This window comes from Lacerta agilis, chromosome 13 (assembly GCF_009819535.1).
Source record: "Lacerta agilis isolate rLacAgi1 chromosome 13, rLacAgi1.pri, whole genome shotgun sequence".
In the NCBI taxonomy this organism is placed as follows: Eukaryota; Metazoa; Chordata; class Lepidosauria; order Squamata; family Lacertidae; genus Lacerta; species Lacerta agilis.
The window spans coordinates 20,035,853-20,048,531 of NC_046324.1; the positions used below are offsets into that span (position 1 = coordinate 20,035,853).

General features: G+C 41.5%; 1 protein-coding gene across 1 annotated transcript in view; it reads right to left on the minus strand.

Moving 5' to 3' along the window:
- MEF2A (myocyte enhancer factor 2A) overlaps nucleotides 1–12,679 on the minus strand; it is a 60,437-nt gene that overhangs the window by 9,951 nt on the left and 37,807 nt on the right. Inside the window, 4 exon segments of the mRNA XM_033167932.1 lie at nucleotides 909–932; nucleotides 1,917–1,973; nucleotides 1,975–1,995; nucleotides 1,997–2,109. Coding sequence (XP_033023823.1) covers nucleotides 909–932; nucleotides 1,917–1,973; nucleotides 1,975–1,995; nucleotides 1,997–2,109 — 215 coding nt within the window.

The following is a 12,679-nucleotide window of genomic DNA, read 5'->3' on the forward strand; positions in this document are numbered from 1 at the left end:
GATGCAGAGAAGCAAAAGGTTGTTTGTTGATAAGCACCATTACACCTTGTACAGAACTTTGTATTTTGGTTTGAAAACACACACGTAGTACCCAACACGATGCATTTGCCAAGACAAACATCAGCAATCCCATGCTTTCATGCAACAAGAGCCCCATATCAGCAACATGTCTGGGGTTAAAATAATTGATAAAAAGCACTAAAATAATTTCACACAGGTTTGTAATAAATCAGTTCTTTCCAAAATGATTGCAATAGAACAGCAAAGACAGCCAGGTTCCGGTCAACAAAGAAAGAGCTTTATATGTGCCAGAGACCAAATAAAAAAAAATACTTTGTGAAAAACCTTTTTAAAAGGCTAAAACATTTCCCCTCCCCACTAGATTGGAAAATAGCTTGCAATTGTATGTTTCTTTTGGTAAACAGGGAACCCCCTTGTGGTTTGCTTCTCTTGTAGAGCATGAAATTAACTTGATCTCTAAAATGGTGACCTCACCAGGAATGATGTAATCTCCAAGAAGCAAAGCAGCAGCAGCAGCAACACCACAGGAACTGTATTACAATTTGCAGAACTTCATGAGTGAAGTAAATCACTGCAGAGTTTGACATGGAATATAAGGTGCCTTAGAAGAAAATTTCAAGGCTCCTCAATGTGCACAGTGGACAGTTGCTGTTAGAGGCTCTGTTCCAACGTTCCCCTTTGCAACACCACTGGTAAAAATATTAACGTTTTTGGAAAATATTTATTAGTTTTCCATATTCTGTTGGTCAGTGTAGAAACTTAAGATAAACCAGTCACAACCAGCTTTCTCTCTGCAGCAAAGGGAATGTGGTCTAAGCTACAACAGACAGTTAACATGAAAGCTCTCCAGATCTTGATGTCTCATACAAATAGGAACCCAGACTCACCAACTCCAATTCATCCTCCTCCGACTGTACTCAGCAAATAAGAGGAATAATAAGGTTACTGAGAATAAGTACAGTATTCAAGAATGATAAGAGTTGTGTTGGTGCTTGATGAGCTAGCTACTTTTAGCCTCACCAATATTCCAAAGTCAAACAAAATAAAAGACAAAAAAATTCCTTCCAGTAGCACCTTCAGATACCTGAAGAAGTGTGCATGCACACGAAAGCTCATACAGAACAAACTTAGTTGGTCTCTAAGGTGCTACTGGAAGGACTTTTTTGTTTTTTATTTTTAACTATGGCAGACCAACACAGCTACCTACCTGTAACTAATATTCCAAAGTTATGATGTGATTCAGTAGGCAATGTAGCATAACAAGATACTGTGCCAGCTCCCAGAAGCATCAAGTTGTGGGGGAACTGGGTGCTAGGCTAGAGAGAGAGAGCTCTAACCCAGAAGGACTCTTCTTCTTCTTAGTATAGTTAACCTTACAGCCTGTCTACTGACTCCTATTGTCCAACACACAGTTGATGGGCAAAGCACATTTGAAATGGTCAAAAGCAAAGGGTCCACACCCAAATTTGACCAATTCACAGTTACTTTGGAGAAACCTCAATGTACTTTGCTTGGAGAAAAGCAAGCCCTTGTGCCCTTGAAACTGCTTCCACAAAAGCCCACTGTTTTCTAAGTTCACATGAACATGCCCTCCAGTACAGGAATATGAATCATGTTTACAGTATAATCTGTTGCCCTTATAGCTGGGCATGGTCTGTTGACAGTGCCTGCGTTCGAACGCAAAACTAAGCCATTCACTTGAACACTTCGCCCCTCCCTTAGTGAGCAGGAAAACAAACCATGGAGTGCCTGGCTTTGTGTAACCTCTGAACCAGTGCTTGCAAGTTTGTTTCTCACCAAACCACATTCTCAAGCCAATGTTTGTTCTTAGCTTCCTGATCAATGTCTCTTTTGTCTTTCTCCAAGCTACTAATAGGTCAAAAAGCTAAACTTACCAATGGAGGCATCATGCCTTTGCTAGAGGGAGGGATGACAACCCGGAGGTCTGGCTTTGCGACTGTTCATTCCAAGGTTTGCCGCCGCCAGGGGGAGGGGGAGATTTTGTAGGCATCCCTTTGCTTAGGCCATTCCCACCCCCGGTGCTGCTAAGCAGGCCTGGTGAAGCTCGTGAATTCACAAAACCATTTCCTGTAGTAAGAGAAGAGGCAAAAGAAGTCCACCTTAAGGCAAAGATAAATGATCATATATTATGTGAGTGAACATATGGGTGTAAAGGTAAAGGTACCCCTGGACCGTTATGTCCAGTCATGGACGACCTCTGGGGTTGCTTTTGCATGAGCTTGTGCAAGCGCAGTAGTTGTTAGAGGGCAATCTGGAGATCCTTGGGAAATGGTCTGGAGCACCTCAATAAGAAGATTAAAACTGGTGGAGAAACGTCCCTGAAATACAGCTTCCTGATTTGCCCTCTAAAGTGACAGCTTTGGGAGAATGTTGATACACACTAGAGAAGGGGATCCCAACTTTCTTCTCCACAGGACAACTTGAAAATTGCTGAAGCTCTTGGCAGACCACTCAATATATTTTTTGGTTTATTTTTTATTGTTGTAGCAAATGTAACATGCTGTGCTAGATGCTGTAGGACTTTTTAATTTTATTCAAACTGTAATGTTAAAAAATAAAAGCAATAGAAATTAAATTTAAAATCTGTATGACTATTTGACCACACCATAGCCCCATGAACGAAGTTTGCGGACGACAGTTTAGGAACCTGTGTTCTAGGGCAAAGAGTAGCCGTCTGGATTTTGTTTGACTCCAACTTCCATTCATCTGGAGGGCAGCACACTGGCTACCGCTGTTCTGGGTTAAGCTTTCAGGTCTTGCTTAGCAACAGAGAGGCCTACCAAGCCTGGCCATGCAGGATGCATGGACACATCCTAGAAGCACTCACAACGTGCAGGAGTTCTGCAACAAACAAGTCACTGAGGAAAGGATCCCTGAAGCAAGAAAGTTTGATGAACACTGATCTGCAGGAGAGTGGGTGGCATGGGTGTGTGTGAGAAATGCTGCATTCTACAGGCTAGAAAAAGCGGGTGGGAATGTAACCTTTCCCTGGGGGAAATGAAAGTAACTGTGTGGAGATGGCACCACTTTAAGGTATGATATAGCAGCTTGACTGATGAGAAGGTGCAACCGTCACAGAGATGTTCTAATGCCATCTGTTCTTTAACATAGCGTTTGCAGTAGCCTTTAGCACTCTCATCTGACACAGGGTCCTTCGCACTCTCATGCACCACAGGAGGCATTAGATCCTGCTGACAGTAGGACCACCAGGTCTTGGCTTACATGACATCTGATGAACTTCTTTGCAGGTGAGGAAAACAGTTAAAAGACCTGAGGAGTGTGTTGACAGTTTTTTTTTATAAAAAAAATTGTTTGTTTTTAAATTTAAAAACTCATTGTGGATCCAATCCAATACACAGAAGGCCTTGTGGCACCTTATAAACAATAATACGTTTATTTTGGCATGAGCTATGCTGCAATACATTTGTCAGGCTTTAAATTGCATCAAGACTCTTTGCTGCAACAGACTAACACAAGTACCCCTCTAGAAAACCAGCACACAGTTAATCCCATTTATCGTAATGATAAGTAATTATTGCACATAACTGGGAGCAGGACCACAGCCAGCATGTTCACAGAAAACACTCATGTTTTGGCTAGTTCAACCACATTTGCACATAGGACCACAAAATCCAGAAACAACTTTTTTGCACTGACATACTGTAAGTAAACATTCCACATTGCAACATTTTGTTGAGGTTCCAGTTGTCCATCTCCTAATATCAACCTGTCAAGTTGTAATGGGATATGATGTGGGTCTCAGAAACACACACAAAACACACCCCAAAAGGCCTCTCATTTTGTTTAGAATGGAAAAGGATTCTGAAGAACTTACTGAAATAAATGGAAATTGCACAGGAGAGTCTGGAATCTAGTAGTTGCTGCAAAGAATTCTTGGTGCTTATTACCTTGCACAATAGACATTTAAAAAACCTATTATATTCCAACAACTACATTTATCCTAATGTGCTATTTCTCAACATTCTCTCAAAAATATCACACCACCAGCATTTCTTACCCCAACCAGATCCATGTGTGGAATTTTTTGTTAATAGACTACGAAATGTTGCAAGCAAGTAGGTTATAGTATTAATTGGATCAGCATATACTCTTGTGACCTATTTTATTACAGCAAGTAATAAATTTCATATTCAATTTAGAGGCATGCAAAAACCAACATACAATGGGCTCTTCACTCCATGTCCTTAAGCCTCCTGAGCAAATGAGCTAAGAATAAGTTAAGGAAGTATGGTAGTAAGAAAACCACCATTCTAACTTCCTACCTTTCAAATCAAATTCATCTGCCAAGGAACACTCAGAGTCCAAAGCATATTCTAAGGTTCATACCAACCAGTATTGTTGGTTCTCAGCGTCACCATGCATGAACCAAGAGTAGGCCCTAGAATAAACTCAGCAGTGGGGGGCAAGCTGTCTTTCCGGGAAGCTTATTTGTTATTAAGTGCTCTTACTAAGAAATCCCAGTAAGCATCTGAGGAATCCTGCGACAGTGTTTGAAAACTATAGGACAGAATAATGTTACACACTTCTGTGTGAATGTGCACCTATTTAAAACATCACCTGTGGCAAGAGGAAAGAATGCCACCTAAATATGTAGATAGGCATGCAGTGCTTGACATTTAATGTTGTCAGGCCATTCCATCCTGGTTGGTCTATCCATCTCTTTTCTCCACGTCCCCCCCCCCATTATTTTTCTGTTAAATCTTAGCAAGCCTGTCCTTTTTAATCCACCTTTTGCCTGGAACTAAGTGGCATAAAATCCTTCTAATAATCTAGCCATTCTGGTTGTCAGGTATATGTGGGGGGAAGAGTGAAAAGCAATTGCCCCCTCCCCAAAGGGCAGGGAAGATATGTCAGGCCACCAACCTCAAATGTTAAAGTTATGAAGTGGCTGAGGGATAGGGGTGTATTTATTCTTTAATAAATACTGTAGCATCTTCATGCTATTCTGCAGCACTCTACAGCTTCCCTGCCATTCCGGAAAGTCAGATGGACAACACTCATGGGAGAGCCTGGGAGCCAGGCAATTCTTTAAAAAAGAAACAAAGAAAAATCAGGTCAAACCTGCATTGTGGCTAAACGCCATTGTAATCTATAGCTATAGAGCTATATATCTATATCTATATTGACAGGCTCAAAGGTATACAACAAATCACATTTGCAAATTCTGAGGCTACTATGCATATAAAACACAGCCAGGCTGTCAGACATGCTGCAGGCAGCCTCTTGGGCAGTCTCACTCTCTGGAACACTGGAGAAGCTTTGGAGTGCACTGAGGGCAGTTTAAGTCAATGTGAGAACATCCCTCACCCTTTGGCCACCTTGTAACTGAAGGGAAGCGGCAAAGCTGTGCTCTCCAGAACAATTTTGAAGTAATAATTCTTTCCTACGCCGTGAAAGGGACAGTAAATCAACTGCCTCCTTCTCTCTCTTTTTTGTGGGAGTGGAGAGGGCAGATTTCCCAGAATTGAAGAGAAGGCTTCAGCATGACATTAGTGTTAGGTACTAAGTTGTTGTTTTGTTATAATTCCAGTTTCAAATTTTGCAACTGTGTGCATGTGAAAATTGAGGCTGTAAGGCTCCCATTGTATCTTTTCTGAATGCAATGTACAAGTGTCCTTCAGAAGCACACATTTTTAAAGTCTGAACAATTGCACTATGGCTGTAGCTTAGCAACAGTATTGCATAAACCGTAAATATTCTCGCATGTGGAAGAACATGCAGTAATTGTAACCAGGCTGAAAAAGATGGGAATCTGGTCAAGCATTTGTCTCTGGCCACATACATACACAATAACAGCTTGTGGGATCAAAGCCCAAAATGAAGAGCCAGAGAAGGCTGGTTGACACAAACAAGTAAACCAAAAGGCGGTATTTACAGAACATGTCCAATTGGTTTCTAAGAAGTTGACACTAAGCATCTAACCAGCTCCATCTGCATTTTACTAGGCTAGAATAAAATTAATTGCTGGAAACCTGGAAAAGCAAAGAGAAAAAACTTAAAAGAGGGAGAGCCAACCTGATGCCTTCAAATAATGGGGAGCCAACCTGATGCTCTTCTCATCAGCCCCCTATTAGCAGAGACTTGAAGAACATCTGGTGGGCACATTGGGTACCCCGCCTTAAAGAGTGACCAACTGCAATTCATTCAGCAGGTTGCACCCATTCACCAGAACAGTATCAGCCAATGAAGTTGGTTTTAGGCAAAACAGGACAGACCACTCGGTCCAGTTATCCCATCACCACTTGCTCAGACTGTGGCCTGAACTCAGAACTTTCTGCATGCAGGACATCAGCTACCACCACTGAGCAATGACTCTTCCCCAAACAGAGTGCTTCTAGGTGTGACGTGCATAAGCTTACTCCTGCTGTACAGAGTCACCATGGTATCACAGGGAAGGCAGCAGCACCAAAATTGTTTCTGCAAGCCTATATGTACTGTGATGCATAGGCATAGCTGGGGGGGGGGGCAGCAGCCCCTCTAAATCAAGTAAATCAATTAAAAAACTAACTGACATTTTGCTCCCCCCCCATGAAGCCCGCCCCCTAACATAAATCCTGGCTGCACCCATGTTGTGATGCCTCTTGACATTAGTTATGCCAAGATTTATCAGCACACTGCCATGAAAAAGTAAAAAGAATAGTTGCACTATGGAACGAAATGGTGGCTCAAGCAAGCACACTTATTCATACTTGAATGGTAGTATGAAGGAGGAATCAGGGCCACAAAGCCTCACAAGGGATCCAGAGAAAGGATATCAGCTAAGCACAAGTGCACACATGTGTTGGACTTGACCACTTCTCCCTTATTTGGAAAGCAACATATGAAACAGCTTACACTGCACCCAGAAGTCTCTACCATCTGCTTAGGAAAGCCTGCCTGGCACTTTAAGAGGCAGAACACATCACATGTTTACTCTCATCAGTCAACTCCTTCAAGATAAGGGCTAATGCATCATAGCCCTCAAGATCACCAATTACAGCTCGCATTTACCCACTAAGCTACTGATGATGTTAATTGTGCTTGAGCATTTTTTTTATAACACCACAGTCTACTTGCTTCGCTAAAGTCTATTAGAAACTGAATTCACAGCCATACAAGACAGCTGCTTGAAGCTTGTATATTATTCAAAAGTCTTTTAACACAAATCTAAAAGTCCATGCACGAAGCATATTTACCTCAGGTAATCCCCCTTAATTGCAATGGGATTTCTTCAAAGCAAATAAACTCATGAATACTTCCTTGAAAATTCTGTTTATCTTAAATGGGAATTACATCAGTGTGGGTTACTTTTTTTAAAAAAAACCAACTATTCCTATTACTCTCTTCAAGCAAGCAGGCAGTTCTGCTTTTCCTTCCACACCCAATACAGTCATTTCCTGCAGCCCTTCTTACAAGGGACTGTCAGTCTTTCAGAGAACATTTCATATCCTTTAATGGCACTGTCAGACATAAGCCTCTCTCAACAGTGCGGAGCCTCACTCAGGCAGGCAGACTGATGTGAAGCACTCTGCCTGCCAGAAGAGAGCCATTTTCTAGATAAGGCATCAAAATAGGAAGGAGAAGATTGTGTGCAAGAGATAAGCAATACTCTCAACCTAAGAAGCGTTCTCTCTCTCTCTCTCTCACACACACACACACACACACACACACAGAGAGAGAGATTATTGTGCATGACTATGTCTATGCTTAAATCAGGAAGATTACTGGTACTTCTCCCACAACATCTGGAAATATATTTGTTCTTCAAAATCTTAGAAGCTGCCTTACTCGGTCAAGATATGGAAATAGAAATTTTTTCTTTTTTAGATAGATGTAATAAGAAAACTTGACACTGTTTGTATTTGTGTTATTTGTTTGGTATTTGTTTAATTGTAGGTGTGGGTGTGGGTAATGTTGTTATAGAAAAATGCCAATAAATTCTTATAAAAAAAAAAAAAAAAAGAAGCTGCCTTACTCAATGCAAACCTTGGTAACCCAAGAATATCAAATTATAAACCCAAGTGAAAGGGCAGTTAAAAGCGCAGGATTTTTTAGCATAAGGTCAGGAGCCAGAGGCAGATAATGATTACAAGATGATGTAATAGTCAGGCAGCTTTCCCAAATGTAGCCAGGGTAACCCTTTGTATGCCAGCTTCCTCTTCCCGACACAATGCATGTGTGTGCACACATTAGAGCCAGTAATTTGCACCTTTTAAAAACATGAGAAAAAGAGACTGTACTGGTTACCCCTGGGAAAGCATTTTAGAAGAGGAACTTTTGTTTTGAATTTAAAAAAAAAATCATCCGCTGCAAGACACATTTTTAAAGAATCAATTTCTGCACATTATTAAAAGTACTTTCATAGATAGAGCAGATCTAATGGATTGTGTGGCATGAATGAAAGACCTGGTGACTTTCCCAACCATCCAAATTTCAGACACTGTGATATGTCAGAATATCACAATGTTTAGCTGCAAAGTCTGTCAACTTTAGAAGACAGACACAAGCATAGCCTCACACTCTTGGGTTTTAGGGATTAGATATAAAGGTGAAGGTAAAGGTATCCCTGACCGTTAGGTCCAGTCGCGGACGACTCTGGGGTTGTTGCGCTCATCTCGCTTTACTGGCCGAGGGAGCCAGCGTTTGTCCGCAGACAGCATGACTAAGCCACTTCTGGTGAACCAGAGCAGCGCATGGAAACGCCGTTTACCTTCCCACCAGAGCGGTACCTATTTATCTACTTGCACTTTGACGTGCTTTTGAACTGCTAGGTTGGCAGGAGCTGGGACCAAACAACGGGAGCTCACCCCATCGCGGGGATTCGAACCGCTGACCTTCTAATTGGCAAGCCCTAGTCTCAGTGGTTTAGACCACAGTGCCACCTACGTATATATATAGAACCTGGTAAAAAGACATCAGCTACAACAATTGTTTTGAGTCTTACGTTAAAATTTTGGTTACTGGTTTTTTGTTTTTATTCTTAATGTTAATATTTTGGTTATTTGCTTTTTATGTTTTGTAATGCCATCTTTGGTTCTATACTTTTCAAGAACCAGTTTCTAAAGCTTAATACATCCCTTCACAAACTCATTATCTGATTAAAAGAGGTGTCAAGCAGGGTTGCATATTGGTACCTTTTGTATTTATCATCAATCTTATCCCTGAGATGGCATCCCCTTCCTTCTCTCCCTCTCTTGGAAATCGCAAAGTGTCCATTTTGCTTTACACTGATGACCTAGTCCTGCTCTCTTTGAACAAAATTGGACTCAGAAGGACGCTGGTCAAATTTGGCCAACTGTGCAAAAAACTAAGGTTGCTGTATTTGGTAAGAGGGTTACCAAGTCTAAGTGGACATTAGATGGTCACACCCTCGAGCAAGCACATCGATTTAAATACCTAGGATTACTTATTGATGAAAAGCTTTCATGGAAACCCAATCTGGATGCAATCAAGCTAGTATCTGCCTGCTCTACTAGACAGCTATACATTGATATTTAATAAAGACTGTGAGGCCCACTAGCCAGTGTTCCTCCAGGAAGGTATTCTCAGAGAATTTTAACAGCTTGATTCCTTTTCTAGTCTAACCTTCCTGTGTGTTAACTTTATTTTACTGCAACACCAATATTATTTACATGCCAACCATGTGAAATGCTGAGATACTTCTCTATCAAATTAGGACACATTTGCCTTTCAAATGTGGCAGCTGTCTATCTACCTCCCACCCCACCTCACCCTCTCAATAAATTATATTTTTTCTATAACATCTGGTGATACTAAGCAATCAACCATGGGAAAAGGCTTTCACTGGCTGCCAATTCATCGGAGGCCACTTCAAAGTGCTTTTAACCCAATACAGCCTAGGTCCCGATTATCTCAGGAAATGCCTCCTTCTACATAAGCCTCCTCTCTCAGCAACTGAGATCTGCAAGGCTTTACTTCAAATTACAACTCTTTTGGAGATTGCTTTTGCTTCTTGAGGAGACTTTTGGTTGTGGCCCAGTGCTTGGAATGCCCTCCCCCAAGAAGTCGGTGCATTTTTGCATTCATTTTTATTAAAACAACACCAAAATCAACAAACCTTATATTCAAAGGAGTAATAGATACACAACTGAATATGCAATATCTACTCACTTAGAGTAGGCAAATATTATGGCACAAGCTTTTGTGAACTATCATGCAATTCATCAGATGCATGAAGTGTTACCCTCAGCAGGTGTGAATGCAGCTGGGGTGGGTACAATTTTGCTGAACTACTTTTAGCATTTCCTTGCCATTTGACTCCAAATGGAATTAAAAATGGAAGATTAGTTTGGACATTGAGAAGAATTGGCTTGGTTTCTCCCCAGTGTTTATTACTATTTATATGTGGAGAGTTTAAACTTAGGATGGCTAACACATGGTCCTCTAGATGTTACTGAACCACAGCTCCTATCAGCCCCAAACAGCATGACCAAGTATGATGTTTTTTTAGTTCAGTAACATCTAGAGCAGTGGTTCCCAATTAGGGGTCCGGGGACCCTGGGAGGTCCGCAGAATACATGCAGGGGGTCCTTGCATCCCCCTCCCAGCTAATCTTTTTGTCATTTTTGCATAGTAATATCTCCAATTTTATGACAAAATAAAATAAAAAATTCCTTCCAGTAGCACCTTAGAGACTTCTTCGAAGTGTGCATGCACACGAAAGCTCATACCAAGAACAAACTTAGTTGGTCTCTAAGGTGCTACTGGAAGAAATTTTTTTATTTTATTTTGTTTTGACTATGGCAGACCAACACGGCTACCTACCTGTAACTCAAATTTTATGGTCTGTTTTAGCGCTGTGTGTGTTTTTGATATATTGGCCGAAATCTGTTTTGAAATCACACCACAATAACGATTTTTACCTGGCAATATGCAGCAACATATCACTCCTCGCACGAGGGAGAGCAGGGCAGCCGATTTCAAGGCACCGCCAATATTGCACAATGATCTCAGCTGATATTGCTGCTTATCTGAGCTGCCTTCTATCACATTGAGGGAAAACAGGGCAGCCAATTGTGAGGCGCTACCTCCCTCTCACACTGATGGAAAACAGGGCAGCTGATTGCCCTTCAAGGCACCATGGCACTACCTTCCTTTGGCGCTGAGGCGGAGCAGCTTTGCTCAGTCAACAGGAAAGCAACAGCAGCCACAGTGGACATGCATCTTCGCTGGCTGCCCCACTGATGGCGGCTTCATGCCCCCCCCATATCCATCCCCTCCCACTCAAAGCATGCAGTAGAGGTGACTCCGCTTCCTTTCCTCCCCCAACCCATCCGATCTTCATGGCTGCTTCTTCCCCTCATCCTCACATCTGATCTGCATGCACCTCATCCACCCGATCTCCAAATTTTAGATACTGTGATATGTCAGAATATCACAATGTTTAGCTGCTGATATATCACGATGTTGAAAACCAGATATTCCTCAGTCCTAGTCTGTTTTTTAGCATACCTAAAATCCTCTGCTTACTAGAGGCTACACCACATTTTCTTCAAAAAATTGCCTTGCAGAGGTAACTACAATAGAGTTATCAATTTCTTCAAAAGTATGGGATCCGTGGCTTGGCTTCTGGAAAATAGGCCATCCTGAGTAATTAGCTAATTGGGAACCAAGGACCAAGGTTAGCTCTAAACTGATATTGTCCTGGGGCCAAGAGTGCCTGTGCTTGGCGATGTGCCACTGCCCCTGCCCCTGCCCTTGCCCCCACCCAAATACCACCTAAATATGCAACATTTGAGTTTTGTAAAGCAAAACTGCATCAGGTGCCCTGTCTCAGATTAGATTATTATCTGTCACACAGATCAGGTGCCCCTTAACAGTCTCCCAGGCAGACTAAAACCCTGGTTCTGTCTCAGTGCCTCAGAGGGAGTTCATTATCACATTAATTTCTAGCATAAATTATAGAAAGCCAATTGTTAGAACACATTTCCTTCAGACAATTTAACTTTGGATATAAGCACCGAACATCTGATAAGGGATATGACTCAGTGTAAAAACTCAAAGCTCCTTAATTGTTGGACAATATGAATTCATAAATTAAAACAAGAGCTAAATGAACAGTTCTTTGAAACATGAAGATTTTAACTTCTGGCTTCAATACAATCTTAACTTCTCTCTTCTTTCTTTAAGCATCCACAAAACTGTACCCTCTGGGTGGAGGAGATACAATTTGATGCATGATTGGTTTTTTTCAGCCTTAATTACAGATATTAGTATTTGTTCAACCTTGAGTCAACCTAAGAATGACTGTTTTCCACAGATTAACATTTCAATACTTCTAAGGGAGGTGCCCATCACACTCAGATCTTTAACTGACTATACTACAGTATTCTTTAGGTGTTACAGGAGTGATGTTAAACCATTTTTCTGCTGTTTAATTCACACAGTAATGTTTAAGAGCTTAGGAGAAAGAGGCAAAGTTCAGAAATAGAGCACCTCATTTGCACACAAAAGGTCCCAGGATTAATCCCCAGCACCTCCAGGTAGACCTGGAAGAGAACCCTTTCTAAAATCCTGGATAGCTGCTGCCAGTCAGCTAGAGGGACCAATGGTCTGACTCAGTATAAGGTAGCTTCCTATGTTCCAATATTGTTCCTATGTAAGAAGACCCTATGTA